This window comes from Rhynchophorus ferrugineus, unplaced genomic scaffold (genome assembly GCF_030347505.1).
Source record: "Rhynchophorus ferrugineus isolate W39M unplaced genomic scaffold, kcgeb_rfMv2 rfM9, whole genome shotgun sequence".
In the NCBI taxonomy this organism is placed as follows: domain Eukaryota; kingdom Metazoa; phylum Arthropoda; class Insecta; order Coleoptera; family Curculionidae; genus Rhynchophorus; species Rhynchophorus ferrugineus.
The window spans coordinates 4,844,988-4,869,600 of record NW_027472588.1 but is presented as its reverse complement, the minus strand read 5'-3'; the positions used below and the strand labels follow the sequence as shown (position 1 = coordinate 4,869,600).

The following is a 24,613-nucleotide window of genomic DNA, read 5'->3' as shown; positions in this document are numbered from 1 at the left end:
CACAAGATAGTCGATGAATTTTACACCACGCACGTCTCATTATACCGAGGCCATAACCTTTCCAGGCGATTTTTGTGCTTTCGGGCGCTTTGGGCGAGCTTCACTAGTTGCTGTCCACTCAGATGATGATCGTTTTGATTCCGGAGTTATGTAATGGATGGATGTTTCATTTCAAAAATTTCGGTTTGTTAACACACATTTAAACATAGCCAAACATTGCCCAGAATAATCAACACGTTCTTGTTTTTGGTCAACAGTGAGCAAACACTTTGAACAGAGTTGTCTCACAGTCAAATGTTTTTAAATGTAAAACCAACATGTTGTTTTAATAACTTTACGATGTTAGCTAACTCACGCAACTTCACTTTTCGATCATTCAAGACGATTTTGTGTTTTTTTTAATGTTTTCTGGTGTTACCGCCTTATTTCAACGTCCACTACGTTCTGCATCATCGTTATCTCTTTTATGGTATGTTAGGCGTTTACTTTTCATGTGAATTTTCAAGAAATTAGAAAAAAAATATTCAAAGTACTGGCCATATTATTCCGTACGTCCCATCCCACCCCAAAAAACTGTTTGCCTTTGAACAAAACCTTTAATTGAGTCATATTGTAACTTTTTCGAAATTACCGACATGCGACATACGATAAAAATTAATGGTCGGACGAGGCAAGGTCTGGAAAGTACACTTTCAATGCTTGCGTGCCATTGGTGCCGCGCGACACAATATTTTGGGAGCGCCACCGTGAAATATTAGGTAAAAAATTGAACTGAAAAGTTGAATAAAATACCCACAGTTGTTGGATGTTATGTGGCTTTCAAAATTGATATTATTTTACAGAACATTTTTACCGCACAAGAAACTTACAAAAAACAAAACAAAACGTTGAAACAAGTATTTTCATTTGAAAGAAATAATTAACGATTTAGATATACAGGAGAAGCCAGGCGAAGAAATTATTGCAGAAATTATTTCTGTAATTGATTTTTCAATCAAGGAATTTTCAGCGATATTTTCTCAACTCAAAAAATTCTCAGAAACACTCAAGTTCATTATGTAGCCTGGTGTGATCATTTGATTATGTTCGATTGGTTAAATTTTTTTTATATTTTAAAGTCTCCTTTTCACAACGAAGGTTTATTTGGACTGGACTTATGGGCATTAAGCCTACCGACTGGCGAGTGACCAACTCAGAAATCATCCCAGAAGACATCCGGTCTTACCCAGCCTGGTTACTGGAGTGACAATGATCCCAATTTTCCTTGTCGGATTTTTTACTCTTGCTTAAGCATAAAGACAAATGTTAAACGATCACAAATATACATTTACGATCATGCCCCAGTAGGAGGACCGTCCTGTCGCCTTGACCATTGTGCCAACCAAGTCAGCTGGTTGGAAATTGAAGGTTTTGAAATGCAGCTGATTGATTTCCAGTCCAGTTCAATATGGTTTCGCCATTCTGTCAGTAAAAAACGAGAAAATGTTACAAAAAGTGATAGAAATTGGTTTGATTAATATATGTGAGCATCTGTTCCTTATCCCAAGAAGTAGCCCGAGTACAATCCTGGTTAGGTTCGTAGAAGAGTGTGGCGTGAAACGATCCTGACATGTCTTCGTGGGTTTAAAAGTGTTTGATGCCTTTATTTACAAAATACCACATGCACATCCTCTATTCTCACATATATATAGTAGCAATATCGCCCAAAAATCCTTTTTAAAGCTAAAAAATGATCAGAATGCATGCCAAGCACTCAATAGTTCTATTTTTGTTGTAAGATAAATCGAATCGATTACATATTACAAGTATAAAAACTCGAACCGTCCAACAAAATGTTTTCCCACCAGAGTGGTCTTATTAAATCCCGTTTAAAATATTTAAAACGCCGAAATATCATCGGCGCGTTATCAACCCGAACGGATCCCGAAGCGATTTCCGTTGGACGAGCAAAAATCGACCGAAAACAAAACGTTGGAATGCAGGTCTACAATTGACATCGTGTTCCGATCAAAATATTTTGTTTCGCCAAAAACAATTCGGCGATAAGTGGCGTACGTCGATAAGAACGGAATGAAGGTACTACATCGATTTTTTTCAGATCGGGTGGTCTGATAGACGTTTTTTCGTCGAGGGAAGAGCGGCAGTACTATGTTAGTACCTCATCGCGAGTTTGATCGTTCGACTGTTTGGTGGTGATTCGAGAGAGCGTGCGTTATATTCACAGACACTGTTCGTTCTGGCCCTTCGGAGGTTCAGATGGCCAGACCTCGGTCGGACATGGAGAATGGTCGTTGCGATCAAAATACTGATTTTGACGAGTTAGTTGTGTTGATTTACGGTTGTGCGTATCGCGAATTAGATTGACATCGGTGCGGTTTTCTTGTAGTACGATGGATGACCAATTCAATTTTGATAATTGGGTAAGACCAAGTCGTTTTTTTATACATTTTGTTTCATGGATACAACCTGGTATACAACCTTCAGGCAAGTACAATCCATCGACATATCAGGATTAATATAATGAAGTAAAAAACAAGATCAAGAATAAAAGATGTCATCTGACCGATGTGTGCTTCTCTTAGTTTACTATGTTTTATTGTAGTATCACTAAATCGGTGGAGAACTTGCAGTGGCGTAGCGTAGTGGGGATTTAAACATTTAAAATAATTTAAAAAAATAAATAAATAATAATATCAGGACTAGAAATAAGCTTCAAAGGATTTACAACAGATGGTGATTTGTGAAGGCTTCACTTTTCATAATCAGTATTTCAGTATGTCATTTCGTCGACGTACAAAGTAATAGCGGTTTTTGAAAATGCGTTGGAAGACAAGAAATACTACCCTGCAATATTCCTGGACGTCTCACTAGCTTTTGACCGGGTATGACATTTGGGATTAATCTACAAAATGGGCAAATTGCTATCGCGGAAATACTGTCGACCGCTGAAATCATATCTTTTCGAACGAAAATTTGGAGACTCGCATGAAGGCGAATTTTCAGCACTTGAACCTATTTCCGCTGGGGTTCCACTGGATAGTGTCTTGGGATCAATCCTGTATTTCTTCTATACTGCTGATAGGTGAACAAGAAATAAATAGTACCTGGAACATTTTCCGACGACACACTTATCACGGCAAAAGATGTATCTCTCTCTAAGGCTCTAGGAAAAGTATAAGTAGCGAATAACAAGATCTACAAATGGACTAGAGACTCGAAAATACAGTTCAATAGCTCTAAATCTGTCCATTTTAATTTTGCGTTGCTGTGAATTGACAAAATCTTTATTATATTATTTAATGGATGCCCGATTCCTCAAGCAGAAGCAGCTAAATACATCGGAATACATTTCGATTGTAGTTTAAACTGGAAACATCACGTTAAACAAGAAGCAGAGCAGATTAGACTCAAAATCAAGCAACTGGACTGGTTAGCCGGAAGATACTCTCAACTTGATCTAAAATCAATGAGATTGGTTTACCGGTCAATTATAAAACTTATTTGGACTTATGGGATGCAAATATAGGGTTTTTCTACGAGTGTCACTATTTATATTTCGGAAATAGGAAACAAAAAACATATAGTTAAGCTGCGAATATATTTTTATGGTTTTCCAAAGTACTCGCCACGATGATCGATACATTTTTGCATGCGCTTTAACCAATTTTCAAAGCATTTATTCCATTAAGAGTGAGATATCTTCAAAATATGATTTTTAAACGCTTCAATAGCTTCTTCGGGAGATGAAAATCATTGACCACGCAGTTTATTCTTCACGGATGGGAACAAAAATAAGTCAATGGGTGCCAGATCAGGACTGTACGGCGGGTGACCCATCAATTCGATGTTTTCAGTGTTCAAATAGTCTCTCGTTTGAGCCGATGTGTGAGAGCTCGCATTGTCAATCCGGCGTCTCTTGTTTGTTTTTCTTATTTTACTGAAGATTTCTGACAAACAAATGGTTGTGTACAATCAGAATTTACTATTCTACGACGGTAAAACATCAAACGAACTAGTAATCCAACGCACCCAAAACAAAGTTCTATGATTAATTACTAATGCTTATCACTATGTCACTGATGAAGAGCTGCATGATGACCTCAAGATCATATGGATTTACGATTGGACAAATTGATATAAGTATTATTAATCAGTATTAATCTGTGTACTCGACTTGAATTGTTTGGTCCTCTGTTAATGTTAATTCGTCTAACTGTGAAAAAATATTTGCGTTGAAAGTGTCTGAATTAGTAATAAGAAAATCGGTTTCACTTGAAGTTCTATTTTTTCACTTTATTTGGATGAAATAGGCTGCTAAAACTCATGGAGTGCTGTGTGAAGCTTATGGTAAAGACGCTCCACAGCTTTCAACTTGTGAATGCTGTTTTTTGACGTTTTAAAAATAGTTATTTTGACATCGAAGCAAAGAACGTATTGTACAGAAAAAATGTTTGAAGCCCAGATTTTTAAGGCATTACTCGATAACCCCGTCGATGGGGATTGATATCGATCGAGAAATCAAAGCGTTTGAGACCTCAGCACTAGAATGCTCGACCACATGTTGCCAGATCGGCGAAAACATACTTGTTCGAGACTCCAGACGTTGCTCCTTCTGATTACTACTTGTTCTGACATATGAGTCGTGACTTGTATGAGCAGCGCTTCACTTTATTTGAAGATACCAATAAACGGACAGATTCGTGAATAGCCTAAAAATATACATCGTTTATTCGAAGATGGAATCAGTAAATTGCTGAGAGATGGGGAAAGCAGCTCCCGATGGACAATACCTTTAACAAAACATATTGTATAGATTTTTTACAATAAAGTTTCAAATTAAACAACAAATCATTTAGAACTAATGCCTTAATATCTTGTAAATATTTGAAAATCTATGATTCAGACCGATAAAAATGAGCATGGAATGGATTATTCTGTGATAAAATCGGAGAATCCACTTTTTTTGTAACGACTGGCAACACCGTGTGTACTAACTTGTAAATAAATTCCAAAGTTAAATTCACGTTTCAACAAGTTTAATCTGGTTTGTTTACGTGCTCTGCTTCAGCTGAATCGAGTTTACTAACTTTTTTGGTATATTAGATGGTTAATATTTTTTTCTCTACTCACATATCGTTGAAAAATTTTGATAGCAGCTACAGGCAAAATTTTAAAAAGTGTCAAGGCACGTAGTAGAGTTCAACAGGACATGGCACTATTAGAAAGACTTTTTCATCACTTTGGAAAAAATATAAAGTCAGATGAGATCAGATGTAGAAGCTTTTATAGTTCCGATGCAGTTATTTCCTTTTCTTTGTTTGCTGATACTCTGGTCACCGATGCTATATGAAATGAATGATTCATAAATGTATCTACAAATAAAGATTCATATAGTAAATACTTTGTAGATGGAACTGGTAGACAGACGACAGGAATGGGCAGTTGATACTTGTCTTGTCTTATCTGAATTGTTAAATTTATTGTGAAATTCAAGCTGGAAGATACTTTGCCCAATTTTATAACAATGCTTCTTCACAATTGCCACAACCAATGCCAGCTGTGGGAGAAGTTTTTCAGAAATGAAATGGATATACACTTATTTAAGAACAACAATGAGTACGAAGGCTTAACCAATCAGGCTATATTGTTCATTGAGCAAGATAGCATATTTTTTAATATTACTGTATATTATAGTCTCTTAAATAATTAAACACCTAAATAAGAGGGCATCAAAATTTTCCCATTCTACGCTACTGAGTACTTGATATATAGATGTTAACAAGGTTGTAGTTGTTGTGATCGTTATCATTTGTCGTCTTTGATAGGGACAACTAAAATATTTCAAATAGGATTGTAATAGAAATAGAGAGTGAAATTTTCAGCCTTATTACATTGCATTAAATAAAGAATTTGAATCTTCCTAAGGTTATGTTTTTTCAGGAGATATTATTGAGCTGTTTGTCGGTATTAATTCAACATAGGAGGTAAGGTCTGGTAAATATAGTAGATGAGATATGGTTATCAACGATGACATGTTATATGTTTCTTCGTATTTTAATTTTTCATCTTCTGATTACTAAATATTTGAGTTTTCTTGATCATGATCCAGTTTTTTTAAACGTAACTAAATTTTCGCGTGAAAACTACAAGGATAATAGCAGTGTTCTTCTCTGGTTCTTTTAATTTGTAAAGTTTAAATTCTTCCAATATATATAGTTTTTAGAAAACAAATTCATGATGATTACAGATCTCTCTTATAAAGGTAGTTTGGTGATAAAGTTTTCTATAAAAAAAAACGTGTCACTTTAATATGAAAAATCTATTTTTTACATTTTATACAAAATAATAAATATAATTAGGTTCTTCTGTTTCAAAGCTTTTATTACGAAAAATTGTTACAATAGATATTAATCAAAATATTCTTAAACATGTTCTATAACATTTTCCCTTTTTTTTTGGTAAAATGACGAAATAACTAGGTATGTTAGGCAGCCATTTAATCATCGTGTGCCAATCAAGAAATTCTGGATCGATCTAAACAAGTGGTAATCAGAAATTCTGTTGGACCCAGAGATTTGGGTGCGGCAGAACTTCTCATGCGAGCTGGCTCAGTGTAAAATTTTCATTTAAATCTTTATGGCCATGAATATTTCGCTTTGGTGTCGATGTGGATGGTTACCTAGGATTAACACATGGGTTTTATACATTTGGAATTCTTGTGGTAAATTCACTTTTCATCTCCAGTCATAATAGGCTGCACAAACCTTTTGTTTTTTTTTGTCTGACAAGCAATTGAGTCGCGATATTAAAACGGATTAAAATTTCATTTTTTTCTCCTTTTGGATATTTACAATTACAAATTTGAACCAGGAAATAGTTCATTTACCAGCTATAAACTAGAGAAAATGCTACCAAAACAACACACCGAACTATTAAAATCATACATTACAACCAAAATGTTTAGAATCAAACAAGAAGAAGCTATCTCTAAAACAAAAGAAGCTAAAGCAGGTGTATCACAAGGAAGTGTACTGGGACCAATGCTTTATCTACTTTACACTTGTGATATACCACAAATAGAAAATATCACGACGGCTACATTTGCTGATGATACTGCGATTATAGCTGTGGGAGACAATAGTGAAGAAGCGTCACGAAAATTACAACAGGCAAGTGACAATATAAATAATTGGACTCAAGCTTGGAAAATAAGAATTAGTGAAAGTAAATCTGTACATGTGCAGTTCACCTATAAACAGACCGTACAAGCACCATAAACATTAAATAACACTATCATTCCATATAGCAACAACGCTAAATATCTCGGAATGACTCTCGATGCAAAACTTTGCTGGAAGGAACATATAAAGAAGAAAAGAAAAGAACTGGAATTGAAATATAGGAAAATGTACTGGCTAATTGGAAGAAAATCACAATTATCAGTACATAATAAATTGCTATTATATAAGCAAATATTGAAACCTATATGGACACACGGAGTTCAGTTATGGGGATGTTCTGCAAAGAGTAACATAAACAAAATACAAATTTTTCAGAACAAAGTCCTGGGAGGTATTCTGGGTGCACCCAAATACTATAGGACTGATTACCTACATCAAGACCTTCAGATACCCACAGTCAGTGAAGAAATCAAGAGGATTGTAAGGGGGCATGAGGAAAGACTCCATTCTCATGCAAATATTAAAATATTGCAACTTTTTGGGTACCACCAGAACAGGACACAGACTCAAAAGAATCAAACTATCTGATCTTGTGTAGTGTTGTGTAGTGAGGTGCATATATTAAAAAATTCAGCAGTGACATGTATAGACATTATTTCACCAGAGACTGAGTTAAGGCCGATGGGTCCTCCTAGTTATATACCTAGATTTAAGTTAGCATAAAGACAAATTGTAGGTTAGACGGAAACGACTAGTAACAATGTATTAATTAAATAATAAAAAATTTACCAGCTGCTAAACTAAGATTCCTGAAAGTTGTTTGAGAGTTTGAGCTGTGCGTTTGTCCAACAGTTCTTGCAAGTTATTTTGCTGAGTTTTTTTGACCTTTCGGACCATTGTTTGAGATTTTTATTACAAACATCACTTTTAGATCGCTGGAATCAAAATCGAGGATTGAACGGAATCACCATAAGTTTCTTTGATGGAGTTCTTCGAAGCAAACTAAAAAAGTTATGAATGTAGTACTGGTGTCTGTATATACTGAATAACTCCATATATATCATAACCATTCAATTTAACTCTTGGGTTCGGTTTGTTAATTGTTTTCCTTAATACTTCGCATTCTGACCAATATGTATCATTGCTCATATATATTAAATTTTTTTTTATAACATCTTTATTAGATACGCTTAGTACAATCTTAATTATTATTATTATTACAATTAATTTATTACTACTTTTCCTATGTGCTTGGATTAATTAGCAAGCAAGACGAGTGCGAGGAAATACATATGTATTCCTATTATATATACAGTATGTATTCCTCAATTATAAAATTACAATTATTTATTAATTATTAACTTATAGCTATAGTTTACACTAATAATACACACTAAATGTTCACACAAGTTCGTATGGGTTTGTTCGTTTCAATCTCCTGACGTCCTGTGCGCTGTCCAGCAGTTGTATTGCTTCCACGTTAGAATGATTCAGTAATCTTCTTTCGTGTTTCAAGGCGAAATCCTGCACAACTTCGCAAATCCATTTGATTTCCAGGTCATCGTGCAGTTCTTCATTGGTTACATAGCGATGGGCATTGGTAATCAATCGAAGAATCTTGTTTTGACAGCGCTGTATGACTAACTGATTCGAATTTTTAGTGCAACCCCATATTTGCACCCCATAGATCCAAATTGGCTTTATAATTGTATTATAGATCAACCTCTTTGATTTTAGATCAAGTTGAGAGTATCTTCCAACTAACCAGTATGGTTGTTTTATTTTGGTTCTAATGTGTTTTGCTTTTTGTCTAACGTGATGCTTCCAATTTAATCTACCGTCAAGATGGATTTCAAGGTATTTTGCTGATTCTGCTTGAGGTATCGGGCATCCATTGAGTGATATAATTAAGTTTTTATGATTTCGCCTTAATGCAAAATTAACGTGCACAGATTTGGAGCTATTAAGTTGAATTTTCCAATCTTTTGTCCATTTGTAGATTTTGTTGACGCCACTAGCACTTTTTCTATTGCCCTAGGCAGAGATATATCTTTTGCCATAATAACTGTGTCATCAACAAAGGTTCCAAGAAGTGTTTCTTTTGTTGTTGGAATGTCAGCAGTGTAGAGCAGATACAGGAGAGGTCCTAGGACGCTACCTTGTGGAACTCCAGCCGAGATATTTTTAAATGTCGAGAACGCCATTTCGTGCGATACTCTAAATTTTCTTCCGAATAAATATGACTCCAGCATATATATTAAATGGGAATCTGTTATTGTACGTAGATGATAGGATGATTAGGTTGTTTACCATTGGTTTAATTAATATTTTACCAAAAATAGATTTGTAAGGAAAAAAATTAATGTTCCACGAACCCAATCGAATATTTATCGATGGCAAGCGAACCTTAAACGTATGGTTTAATACATGTTCATCCATATGCCGTGGGACTTTGACAAATCGAGAGAAAACGTTGCAACAACTCATAAAACACACATACACACGCTCACTCTCCCGCTCGAGAGATTAATATTAATTAATTTTATCTCGGCACCACCGGATCATGTTCGGAACCGTTTGGAATCGTGCCGGTACCCTAACGGGCCCGAGCACCATAGAAATAACGTCGAGATATAATGTCAAATAGTACCTATTAAGATGTCAGCGGTTTTGATGAATGGCGACCGTGGTACCGGGCGAAACAAAAGCGGGGCCGCCGTACCGTAGTACTTGTTAACATGCTAACGAGACGCTTTAATAGAAAGAATTCGTGTTTGTATCGGTGGTGGCCGGAGCGGGCCGTTCGAAAGGGCGCAGTACCACCACAAAACCGAACCCTGAAAGTTGTCCGTTGACTCGAAACCGGTTATGTTATGATTTAAATTTGATTCACTAGTCAGATTGAAATAAATAATGAAAACTAGTACTTGTGACTAGTCTGTCAGTACTATGAAAGCTCAATTGTATTGTTTTAAATATAGAATTAAACTAGGTACCGCTCGGTGAATGGAGGTAAAACAAATACATGAAAGGAAGCTGCGCTGAGTTTATTTGTTGACGAGACTTGGGCAGTCGAACTGAACGATGGTCAGTGACTGAATGATGGAAAGTAAGCTTCAATAATCTCCCATATAAACGTCTCAGTTGCCGGATATTGGTTATCGTGTACTAGTTAATAGTAGAGAATAATAGATATAAGATATGAGATATTAAAAATCTTTGGAAGGTTCTCGAAGGAGAGTATCGAACTTTAGTTTTGAGATGTCTCTCCCGGACTTCAAGTGAATTTTACGTGGTTTTATATGGATATGATTTAAAATATCGATATTTTTCAGCTGCTTTATAGTGTAGTGGTTAGAACGTTAAAGGCGATAGGACGGTCCTCCTACTGTTGCGATAGGCGCGGGTTCGAATCCTGCTGATTGTTTAAAATGTGCGATTAACCTAGGCGAGAGAGTAAAATCCGACAAGGAAAATGATCCCAGTCACGCCAGTAACCAGGCTGGGTAAGACCGTGTGTCTTCTGGGATGATTTCTAAAGTTGGTCACTCGCCAGTCGGTAGGCTTAATGCTGAGGACCGTGGTTCGGAACACACGTTAAACTGTAGTCCTGTCCTGATAAACCCCTATTTGGTAAAAGGAGACTTTGAAATATATTTAAAAAATATATAAAAATGCATTTTTAAAGGATATTTCGGTAAATTCAATCGCAAGAATGAAATGTAATAATAAACCCTTCCTTTTCCTTTCAGTCCCGTCCTCTCCCATCCCCCTTTTCCGTTAGAATTTAATTTCAAATAAAACTATTCGTTTCTTCCCGTCCTACGATGTCGACATCAAAAAGGCCCGACAGTTTGGTCCCCCGTCCCCCCCTACGAGCCGTCGAGAAAGAGAAGAAAATATATGCCAATTTTTCCTTTTTTTGTTACGTTCTAGTTCAACGTTCAGCGTCTGCAGGACGCCCACACGTTGTCGTCGCAGGCGAGCAGCTCGGCGACGAGCGTGGCGTCGGCGTCGGTGGGCGCCGCCGGAGTGCTGGGGGAGGCGCATCCCCTCGCCGCCCATCCCCATCACACCCTCTACATCCAGGGATCGACGCATTCCAGCGGCGGATCCGTCAGCTCGACTGGGGGCGCGTCCCCCACCAGCCCCCTGCGGCCGGGCAAGGAGGAGGACTGCAGTTTGCACGGAAGAAGCAGTACTGAAGGTAATTTTTGTTTTATTTTGATTTTTTTTAGTGTCATAATAATTTCTAGAGTATTTAGAGTGTATTCGTCGTTATAAATGTAAACGATTTGAACATATTTCTGAGTAAGGCAAAATTAAGTTTACGAGCATCTGTTTTTTCACCACAAAAAGATTAGATCAGAAACAGTACTGAAGGTTATTTTAATATCAGTACAATGCAACATGTGGGGCAAAAGAGTCGCTATCATTTTGATTGCGCGTCTTCTTGGTCATGTGACGTTTAGCTCAGTTTTGCTTTAACCATTGTGTTGTGTGGACGTCCAAATTTTATTATGGAGACGATTTGATTGCAGTACTGCAATCCTAAGACTGTCTGGTGAAATTGAAGATTTTTCGTCTAAATTGTTATTGAGCGATGAAGCCCATTTTCTTCTCAGTGGCCACGTTAATAAACAGAACGGTCGGTTTTGGGGAACACAGAATCCTCAATTAATTCATGAAACATCATTGCATCCACTAAAAACAACTGTATGGTGTGGTATTCATGCTGGAAACATCATTGGTCCCTATTTTTTTGTTCAACAGTTCGTTCAACAAGTCAATTATTGAATGACGTTTTTCCACGAAGACTAATTTTGCGAAGTGGCGATTTAGCATGGACAACCAGATCTCCGGATTTAACAGCACCAGATTTTTTCTTATGGGGTTTTTTAAAATCAAAAGTTTATGTGAATAAGCCCTAAACGATCTAAAATCTTAAAGGGAATATTCGTCACGAAATTGAAGAAATGCGGCCTCATATGTTGCAGGATGTCATGAAAAATGCCTTAAAAAGATCCGAAAGTTGCAAAGCGATTACTATTTAGTCGAGATACGTTTTGTGAAAACCAAACTTACTTATTTTCTCTTTGAGCAAAGTTATAGGCAATCAAAATGGTAGCGGGACTTTTGCCCCTCCTGTTATTTTACTCAAAGTATTCTCCATCGATAGCCGCTATTTACTTTTGCCGTAGCTTTTCAACTTTCAGGTAATTTTAATGCAAAAATCTTTAGTTTTTTTAGCAATTTTGGACAGTATAACATAACTCATTAAACAAGTATTATTCAGAATGTAAATTTTATTAATACTATTGTGCTAATACTATCAATTATACAAGTTTGTAATTTCGGGTTGGCTTTTAAATCCGAGATTCAAGTAGATCAGAACGATTCTTGAGGTTATTTGATGCCCTGAAGTCAAATTCTCAATTCCTGTGTCAAGATTGGTTCTAGATTTTGAGTTCATGCATGCTGGTAGTACTGCTCTCTTATAACGGCTGATGACATTGTATTAAATCTCATTTAAAACTTGTTTTTGTGCTGTTATTATGCTTCGGAATGTGTGAATATGTAGAGACGCCTTTGCAAATTCGATTTAAACTGTTTTAATTACGTTTGTGAGTGTTATATGCTCGGTAAAGGTATTTGCAGCACTTGTTCGTTTTTTTATAATAAACACTGACAAGCCATCGGTACCGGAATTGTTTTCTAACGCGTGCAGCACAAAGCTGTATAAGAGGTCACTTGGTGAAAATGGACTTTTCATGAACATTAGGATAAATATCCGGACGTATTAACAGTGTCGAAGACAGTTCCACGTACGGACACTGATCTATTGTCAATTAGTTCATATACAAGCGCAAAAATGCTTTAAAAACTTCGTCTCTATCACCGTTGAGGAATGAAAGCGATTTTGTTATGGGAGAAAAGCATTTAACGTCTGATAAAGCAGCAGTATGGGTATCGTTTCAAAATGTTCTTCACAATTATCTTGGTAACAATAAATCACCGGATTACAAGCAAGTAATCAACAATTTTTTGCAAAATTAACACAAGAGTGGAGCTCGAACGTCTTTCAAAATACATTTTCTTCATTTATATCTTAATTTATTCCGACAAAACTTGGGCGACGCGATCGATGAGCAAGATATAACAAGATACACCAAGATTTAGCAAAATTCCAAAGGCGGTACCAAGGACTGTTGGACCCTAATGTTTGAAAAAGATCCCATGGAGTATAAAAGACTCACTTTAACTTCTGTTCGTTTCTGGTTTTTATTATTTTGGTTGCTCAGATCCAAAACCTGGTATACTAGCTTAACTAATTTATTTCATGTTCACATAAACGAATTACAAGTTTCTGGATTAATTTGCCCAAATACGCTTCTGGTTTTTAAATTCTATCTTCTGCTACACTTATTTATTATCTCTTAGAACTTCATCAATCTGCCCGTGGGAAATAAGTATTATTATATTATTTCCGTTATATAATATAACCATAGTGACATGTAGAAGATCACATAAATCTTATTAAAGTCTATCCTAACTTATTCTAACGACTATTCTAACTTATTCTGAATACTTACTTAACTTATTCTAAAACTATTCTAACTTATTCTAAATACTAACTTAACTTATTCTAAAAACTATTCTAACTTATTCTAACGACTATTCTAACTTATTCTAAATATTAACTTAACTTATTCTAAAAACTATTCTAACTTATTCTAAGACTATTATAACTTATTCTATAGATTATTATAGATTGTCTAGTAGTAATCAGTTCGTTTGCGTTTGAGCTTATGCACTTCACTAGCATCGAGCACATTTAACTGTTTGGCGAGTGCATTGGAATGTATTTTAAAATACTTTGCCCAACACTTCGAATTACATTCTTTATGGGTTCGAAGAGGATATCGCGGAAAATTTGATTGTTGGTGACGTAATATGGGGCATCGGCGATGAGTCGCAACACTTTATTTTGAAACCTATGAAGGATAGTTATATTTCATTTGCTATTAGTACTCCACAGTTCAATACCATGTCCAAATGGGTCTAAGTATTGACTTATACAGCAAAACCTTGCTATCTGATGATTATTTAGAACGCCCTATCAGCCAATACATTTGGTTTAGTTTTTTTCTATGTCAAACGTCGATCAAAATGCATTCCCAGATATTTAACGTTGTCTGTTTGCGGCAGTTCATAATTATTCATTTTTACTGACGGACAAGTTCTGCTACAAATGGGTGAATGTCACATAGGTAGATTTTGTCTCATTTGCTTTAATACGCCATGTTTTCAACTACAATTCGACGTTGTTAAGATGAAGTTGGAGGTTTCTTGTGGCTGATATTGGATTCTTTTGTAATGATTTACTCAAATAACGAGGTAATTATACGTGTATATGTATATATATTTTCTAATCATCATTTTGTTATTTTTAACATCACTGAAACAAGTAAATTCGAAATTAGCAACGCATTCTTGATTCATCAGACGGAATCTAAAAATAATTGAAGTGTGTACGGTCGACGGGGACAACATCATTTCATCGGACCGAATTGAATGAACACTATTAGCGCATTTTTTGAATATTTGCGGGCACAAGTGCCCGCCTTATCTTATCGTATACGTAACACCGATCATAATACTTGGATGCGCGGCACCGCACTACACAAAAAATTGATCTACGATGATGAGGCATGTACCCGTTAACGATAAGCTGTTTCGGAAAACCGCAAAAAGCCGTTCGAAAACCGGCATGGCCTTGACCACCGTCACTTTCGTACAGTTCAAACTTCGTTTTTTCCTCTCGGTCTTGTTCGTTTTACGCTCTCCCGTCTTCGTTCGATCTCATTTCAACCTTTTTATTTATACGGGTAATAAAATGCACATTTTTCGCGAAACGGCCTTTCGACAAATTTCGCTGATTTTGCCCGATAATACTTTAATTTATTGGCCAATAAACGTTTATGCATTTATTATTTATTCATATTGTTGATGGTTTAATGCGGCCATTTTTGGATGTAAGATAATCGTTATAATTATGAACGAAATTGCCAGAAAACGGATTACTGTTGTTAATATTTTTGGTATCAGGGAAAGTTTTGCTTTGTTCAGACTAATTGAAAGTTTCACTTTTTTTAGATGTAATAGTTACATATTATATTAGATATGCTGAATAAGAATCTAAAGTTAAGAATACATTTATACACTAAACAAGTTCGTGTGGTTTGTTTCGCTTAAATCTTATGATTTCTTGCGTTTTGTCCAGTAGTTGTATTGTTTCCACTTTGCTGTGATTTAACAACCTTATTTCATGTTTGAAGGAGAAATATCGGATCTTTTCGTATTTCCATTTGATTTCGTGACCATCGTGCAGCTCTTTGTTGGTTACGTAGCGATAAGCATTGGTAACTAATCGTAGAACTTTGTTTTGGGGTCACTGGATTACTGGTTGGTTTGATGTTTTAGTGCAACCTTATATTTGCACTCCATAGATCCAAATTGGCTTTATCATTGACTGATAGACCAATCTCTTTGATTTTATGCCAAATTTTCCGACTAACCAATACTGTGGTTTGATTTTGAGTCTTATCTGCTCTGATTTTTGTCTAACGTGATGTTTTCAATTTAACCTACCATCGAGATGTATTTCGAGGTATTTAGCTGATTCTGATTGAGGAATCATGCACCAGTCCAGTGATACAATTAGGTTTTTGTCATTTCGCCATAACGCAAAATTAACATTAACACATTTGCAGCTATTAAGCTGTATTTTCCAGTGTTTAATCTATTTATATATTTCGTTGACTGCTACCTGTAGTTTTTCTACAGCCTTAGGAAGAGATATAACATCTTTTGTCATGGTAACTGTGTCGTCGGCAAATGTTCCAAGTTGTATTTCTCTTGTGTTGGGATACTAGCAACATATAGCAGAGAGAGGAGTGATCCCAAGATACTACCCTGTGGAATTCTAGCCGAAATAAGTTTATGTGTATCAAATTATATGATTTAAATTGTAATATTTTATTTGAATGTATCAAATTAGGTTTACTCTGAGACAAAAATTTGTTGAGGTAATATAATTATCCATTATATAATAGAGAAAATTAGCAGAAGACAGCACGAAAAGAAGTTATGAATTATTAGTAACATGATATAAGATGGGGACTAAATTATATAAAAACATAATTTGTTTGATATAAGTTTGCAGATATTTCAAAAGATTAACAAAATGTAGACGATTAAATGAAATATCATGCAGTTCTAGGATAGTGTAAATATAAATAGTTAATAAAAAGTGTGAAATAAATTCATAACAAAGATTTGTAATTTATTACTTCTTTCTATTCATGTAGCTCTCCAGAGCAGTTAAATAATGCAGAAAAATTGATATGATATATTGCATAACATACACACAAACAATATAAATGAAATATTAAAACAATAACTAGAATAAATATTATTTATTTTTACATAGTATTCTTTATCACATTTTTTTCTTACTTTTTGTTTGCTTTTTCTGAATTGTTACTTCAAACTTGTTAGAATGCTGTAAAAATTTATGGATTATGTCAGTTTTGCTTTCTTAGGGGCTCTGATACTTATTATATTTTGAAAGTTAGTCGCATTTGCAAAAATAATATAACCATACAGCTTATGGTTATATTATTTTTGAATTTTTCCTGTTTTAAAAGACAATCCAGTTAATACCATAGTAGTAGTGGCACATACATACCAATAACTTAAAAATTCAACTTCAACAGTTCTTAATATATATAATATATAATATATCTTATATAATTTTGTAATGTACACATCTAGCGGTTGCATACATTTAGTTCTGTCTGTTTCATTGGTCATTTTTCTTGTTTCTTCTTTCATTTGCGCGCTTAGTTGCATATATTTTTACTTTTCTTTTACCTTGAATGTCCTTTATAAGATGCTATAAAACATAAGAGCCTCTGTGGCCTAGTTCTCCTAACTTTTATCTAGCGTAGACTACAATTTAATTAAAATATAACATTTTACTAATAATTCATATCTTATGTACTTATTTTCGTATTGTCTGCTGCTAATTTTCTAATTTCTACTAACTAATAAATAACTATATTACCTCCAAAGCTCTTGTAAACAAAAGTAAATCTTAAAATTACACACCAATGTCCTTTTACTGTCCCCTGATTATTACAGTCCATATTTTTTGATTAGCATTCATGTTCAAATAATTACATATAAATATATTATAAAAAAAATACAGGAATAAAAGTAAAAACTAACAATTTTAAAGAATTTAAAAAGATTTTCGTTTATTTTCACCTTAGAATATATATAATGTGGATGTTATCTTGATCAGAGAGATATGAAATTTGGGCGTTTTTTCTATATGTCTCCCAGAGAGGGAGAGCATTCTAAAAAACGAAATAAGTTATTCAACAAGAAAAAAAAGTACAAGAAACATAACGAATCGAAAAAACCTAAGACAACTTTTCTACTGGGCCCAAAATTAAGGTTAACACAACAGGTTATAGTTATGCACAGACAGTAAAAGGCAAAACAGCTATAACAGGCCAATTAAAATGTCCCCGGCTGACACATAGATAGCTCTACTAGAATTAAATCCATACGTTTTTTAGTTAGCTCTAACCCTCAAAAGATGCGTGTATAAATTGGACAGCTGTCCGATCATTAGTTTGTGAATTATAGTATTTTGAGTGAAGCGACTATTGTTATTGTAAAAAAATGGATAAAAGGAAATTTCGCGTGTTGATAAATTATTGCTTTTTGAAAGCAAGAACTTGGCTTGACGCCGAGTTTCCGGACACTGCCCCAGGAAAATTAACCATCAAGGATTGATATGCTAATTTTAGACGTGGTGAAATGAGCACCGAAGACGGTGAACGCAGTGGACGCCCAAAGTGGTTGGTACCGACGAAAATATTTAAAAAATCCACAAAATGATTTTGAATGTCCGTAAATTGAATGAAATAGCAGACACTAAAAAATAAACTGAGCGTGTACATCATATCATTCACGAATATTTGGGTATGAGAAAGCTCTGTGCAAAGTGGGTGTCGCGTGAGCTCACTTTTAACCAAAAACAACGACAGTTGATGATTCGGAGCAGGGTTTGAAATGATCAAGCGTAATAAACCCGAGTTTTTGTGTCGATATGTGACAATGGATGAAACATGGCTCCATCATTTCACTACAAAGTCCAATCGAGAGCCATCCAAGTGGACTGCACATGATGAAGCCGCTCCAAAGCGTGGGAAAACGCAACAGTCGCCTGGATTTTTTGGGATGCGAATGGAATAATTTTCTTTGACTATCTTGAAGAAGGAAGGACCATCAGCGACTATTACATAGCATTATTGGACTGTTTGAATGACGAAATCGCCGAAAAAGTGCCGCATTTGAGGAGAAAGAAAGTGCTGCTTCACCAAGACAATACACCGTGTCACAAGTCAAGAATGTCACGGCAAAAATTCAAGAATTGGGCTTCCTCAAGCTAATTGTTTCCTCATCCATCTTATTCTCCAGATCTGGCCCCCAGCGACCACTTCCTGTTCGCAGATCTCAAAAGAATGCTCGCTGGGAAGAAATTTTTGTCGAAAGAAAAGGTGATCGCCGAAACTGAAGCCTATTTTGAAGCAAAAGGCAGATCGTACTGCAAAAATGGTATAGAAAAGCTGGAGGGTCTCTATAATCAGTGCATCACGTTTGAAGGGAATTATGTTGAATAAAAAACTAATTTTCAATTATTATATAATTTGAATTGACCTGTTATCTCTAAAAATAATTTAAATTTTGATACATCCCGTTGAGGGCATATTCCTAATGGTAAAATCTTTGAAAGTATGAACGAAATGTCATAGGTCTGGACTAAGGATGCCGAAAAAACATCGGTAAATCGATAAAAAATATTTTTGGCCTGTATTTTCGGTACTTAATTGTAAGGGTTAGCATTAAACACCGCAACTTTAAGAAGGTTTTTGACGATCGGAAATCCGAAATCGCCAATTAATTAGGATCGTCATTACACGAAATCGGAACATCCCTTTGTTATTAGCCCGCATTACAACCTCGTTCTGATATAAACGATGCCGAAATATGCGATAAGACGCGTTCATTCAGGACAATTTCAAAAATGTCTCGATATCTTATCGCCGGCAACCTTGAGAACCGATCTGATTCGTAGCGTACGTACACCGACGACACCGACACCTGTTTCGTTGAGCGGTCGGCGGCAGTACCACACACACCAAAACGGCCGGTTAATATCGCCACGAAAGCATCGTCGGCCCTTATCTCGGGATGAGTTTTAACGACAAAATTCGACTAATTAAAAATACCACTCGGGTCCGACCACCCCTGATCGTCCGGTACCCGTCAGGTAACTGAACAGAAGCTGAAAAAATGAAAATCAGCGTGGTACCTTTTATCTAATTTATACGTCTAGATCTGTTAGACAACGTAATATACGACGTGGATGCTTCAAAGCTTTTACGGCTGTCAGTACTGGAAACTATAAAACGATACGACGCTAGACGACTATCGGGAAACGGAGATCTTTCGGCCAGGATTGATTTAATTAATCACTAACCGAGACTTTGTAGCGAGAGAAATATTGAACAGTTATCGATGCACTGATACCGAAAGCCCTGAGATGCTCTGAGACGGGCGTTATTTCATTTATAACGGAAGAATATGTTGAGAAGAAACGAGTAGAACCTTCCGACAATTCTAATTATTAACGTGGAATAAATATCTATATTTTAAAAAAAATATTTTAAGGACTTTGATTTTTAAAACAGTTTAGGATGGAATTTTGTTTATTTAATACCAAAATACATACATTCTGACGATTTTATCTTAATACGGGATAATATTTGTATATATATATTCTCTATATTTATGAAAATTGGAAGTTTTTGACTGTTTTTCAGTTTTTTTTCAGTTATTTACTTTTATTGCATATTAATATAAATTATAGAACTTATAGAAATGAAAAGTGTATTTTGAAGCAATGATTAGATTTCTGTCTATGTAACATATTTTAAAAACCCCACAAGGAAGTATACTGGGACCAATGCTTTATCTACTTTACACTTGTGATATACCACAAATGGAAAATATCACGATGGCTACATTTGCTGATGATACTGTGATTATAGCTGTTGGAGACAATAGTGAAGAAGCTTCACGAAAATTGTAACAGGCAAGAGTCAATATAAATAATTGGACACAAGCTTGGAAAATAAGAATTAATGAAAGTAAATCTGTACATGTGCAGTTCACCTATAAACAGACCGTACAAGCACCAATAACATTAAATAACATTATCATTCCATATAGCAATAACGCCAAATATCTCGGAATGAATTTCGATGTAAAACTTCGCTGGAAGGAACATATCAAGAAGAAAAGAAAAGAACAGGAATTGAAATATAGGAAAATGTACTGGCTAACTGGAAGAAAATCACAATTATCAGTACATAATAAATTGCTATTATATAAGCAAATATTGAAATATGGACACACGGAGTTCAATTATGGGGATGTTCTGCAAAGAGTAACATTAATAAAATACAAATTTTTCAGAACAAAGTCTTGAGAGGTATTGTGTGTGCACCCAAATACTATAGGACTGATTACCTACATCGAGACCTTCAAATACCCACAGTCAGTCAAGAAATCCAGAGAATTGCAAGGGGGCATGAGGAAAGACTCCATTCTCATACTAATTTTGAAATATTGCAACTTTTTGACACCACCAGAACAGGACACAGACTCAAAAGAATCAAACCATCAGATCTTGTGTAGTGTTGTGTAGTGAGGTGCATATAGTTATATACCTAGATTTAAGTTACCATAAAGACAAATTGTAGGTAATAATAAAACTAATAATTTTTTTTTTTAAACTGTGACTTCTATAAAATATTTTTCCAAAGAGAGATTGGAACCGACTTCAAAAAATAAACAAGGAACTCACCAAAACGTAAAAAATAATCAAACTTAGACTTTTAAACCACGAAAATCGTTTTAAAATAAAATATGTACGTTATAATCGTTGTAATAACTAAATAAAAATCAGTTTGAACTCGGTGCCGTGCCCAAATACTTATACTAAATTTAGATTTGATTTGTTCCTTTTTTATTTTGTGCTTATGACATAAGATTATATTATTATTTTTGTATTGTTTGATGGCTTTTCGATTTATTTACTTCAATAGTCAATTCTGAGGCTTTCATCACAAGTCGACAGATACAAAATTTTAACAATTTTTCCATATATATAGTTGTGAAATTTCTCGATTTTTGGCTATTTTCGTGTTAGGTGATGTCATTGTCTTTCAAATAATTGCACATCATTGAAAATTACAGTGACTATAAAGAATTTTATGCCATATCGAATGGTGGTATAAGAATTTTTATAGAGCTCTCAGTTTTATAATTATACAACGAAAAGCATACTGAAAAGAAATGAGTGGATTTCTAACATATTCTAAAAACTACGAATTCTAAAATAATTTAACGTGGATTTTCGTTTTATTTACTTCAATATACACATATTCTGAGGCTTTCATCACAATTCGACAGATACAAAATTTTAACACTTTTTCCATATATAGTTGTGAAATGTCTCGATTTTTGGCTATTTTCGTGTTAGGTGATGTCATTGTCTTTCAAATAATTGCACATCATTGAAAATTACAGTGACTATAAAGAATTTTATGCCATATCGAATGGTGGTATAAGAATTTTTATAGAGCTTTCAGTTTTATAATTATACAACGAAAAGCACACTGAAAAGAAATGAGTGGATTTCTAACATATTCTAAAAACTACGAATTCTAAAATAATTTAACGTGGATTTTCGTTTTATTTACTTCAATATACACATATTCTGAGGCTTTCATCACAATTCGACAGATACAAAATTTTAACACTTTTTCCATATATATAGTTGTGAAATTTCTCGATTTTTGGCTATTTTCGTGTTAGGTGATGTCATTGTCTTTCAAATAATTGCACATCATTGAAAATTACAGTGACTATAAAGAATTTTATGCCATATCGAATGGTGGTATAAGAATTTTTATAGAGCTTTCAGTTTTATAATTATACAACGAAAAGCACACTGAAAAGAAATGAGTGGATTTCTAACATATTCTAAAAACTACGAATTCTAAAATAATTTAACGTGGATTTTCGTTTTATTATAGTTGTGAAATGTCTCGATTTTTGGCTATTTTCGTGTTAGGTGATGTCATTGTCTTTCAAATAATTGCACATCATTGAAAATTACAGTGACTATAAAGAATTTTATGCCATATCGAATGGTGGTATAAGAATTTTTATAGAGCTTTCAGTTTTATAATTATACAACGAAAAGCACACTGAAAAGAAATGAGTGGATTTCTAACATATTCTAAAAACTACGAATTCTAAAATAATTTAACGTGGATTTTCGTTTTATTTACTTCAATATACACATATTCTGAGGCTTTCATCACAATTCGACAGATACAAAATTTTAACACTTTTTCCATATATAGTTGTGAAATGTCTCGATTTTTGGCTATTTTCGTGTTAGGTGATGTCATTGTCTTTCAAATAATTGCACATCATTGAAAATTACAGTGACTATAAAGAATTTTATGCCATATCGAATGGTGGTATAAGAATTTTTATAGAGCTTTCAGTTTTATAATTATACAACGAAAAGCACACTGAAAAGAAATGAGTGGATTTCTAACATATTCTAAAAACTACGAATTCTAAAATAATTTAACGTGGATTTTCGATTTATTTACTTCAATACACACATATTCTGAGGCTTTCATCACAATTCGACAGATACAAAATTTTAACACTTTTTCCATATATATAGTTGTGAAATTTCTCGATTTTTGGCTATTTTCGTGTTAGGTGATGTCATTGTCTTTCAAATAATTGCACATCATTGAAAATTACAGTGACTATAAAGAATTTTATGCCATATCGAATGGTGGTATAAGAATTTTTATAGAGCTTTCAGTTTTATAATTATACAACGAAAAGCACACTGAAAAGAAATGAGTGGATTTCTAACATATTCTAAAAACTACGAATTCTAAAATAATTTAACGTGGATTTTCGATTTATTTACTTCAATACACACATATTCTGAGGCTTTCATCACAATTCGACAGATACAAAATTTTAACACTTTTTCCATATATATAGTTGTGAAATTTCTCGATTTTTGGCTATTTTCGTGTTAGGTGATGTCATTGTCTTTCAAATAATTGCACATCATTGAAAATTACAGTGACTATAAAGAATTTTATGCCATATCGAATGGTGGTATAAGAATTTTTATAGAGCTTTCAGTTTTATAATTATACAACGAAAAGCACACTGAAAAGAAATGAGTGGATTTCTAACATATTCTAAAAACTACGAATTCTAAAATAATTTAACGTGGATTTTCGATTTATTTACTTCAATACACACATATTCTGAGGCTTTCATCACAATTCGACAGATACAAAATTTTAACACTTTTTCCATATATATAGTTGTGAAATTTCTCGATTTTTGGCTATTTTCGTGTTAGGTGATGTCATTGTCTTTCAAATAATTGCACATCATTGAAAATTACAGTGACTATAAAGAATTTTATGCCATATCGAATGGTGGTATAAGAATTTTTATAGAGCTTTCAGTTTTATAATTATACAACGAAAAGCACACTGAAAAGAAATGAGTGGATTTCTAACATATTCTAAAAACTACGATTCTAAAATAATTTAACGTGGATTTTCGATTTATTTACTTCAATACACACATATTCTGAGGCTTTCATCACAATTCGACAGATACAAAATTTTAACACTTTTTCCATATATATAGTTGGGAAATTTCTCGATTTTTGGCTATTTTCGTGTTAGGTGATGTCATTGTCTTTCAAATAATTGCACATCATTGAAAATTACAGTGACTATAAAGAATTTTATGCCATATCGAATGGTGGTATAAGAATTTTTATAGAGCTTTCAGTTTTATAATTATACAACGAAAAGCACACTGAAAAGAAATGAGTGGATTTCTAACATATTCTAAAAACTACGAATTCTAAAATAATTTAACGTGGATTTTCGATTTATTTACTTCAATACACACATATTCTGAGGCTTTCATCACAATTCGACAGATACAAAATTTTAACACTTTTTCCATATATATAGTTGTGAAATTTCTCGATTTTTGGCTATTTTCGTGTTAGGTGATGTCATTGTCTTTCAAATAATTGCACATCATTGAAAATTACAGTGACTATAAAGAATTTTATGCCATATCGAATGGTGGTATAAGAATTTTTATAGAGCTTTCAGTTTTATAATTATACAACGAAAAGCACACTGAAAAGA

The 24,613-nt window shown here is 34.2% G+C and overlaps 1 protein-coding gene across 2 annotated transcripts in view; it reads left to right on the top strand.

The window, feature by feature from the left end:
* Positions 1 to 24,613, top strand: part of vg (transcription factor vestigial) — an 80,727-nt gene that overhangs the window by 15,844 nt on the left and 40,270 nt on the right. Inside the window, exons 1-2 of one of the 2 annotated variants that reach the window (XM_076413178.1) lie at positions 2,250 to 2,420; positions 11,118 to 11,388. In XM_076413178.1, coding sequence (XP_076269293.1) covers positions 2,391 to 2,420; positions 11,118 to 11,388 — 301 coding nt within the window. In that variant the 5' untranslated portion in view covers positions 2,250 to 2,390. Of the gene's footprint in view, positions 1 to 2,249; positions 2,421 to 11,117; positions 11,389 to 24,613 lie in introns of those variants that run through there. The other variant, XM_076413177.1, reaches the window with a different exon arrangement.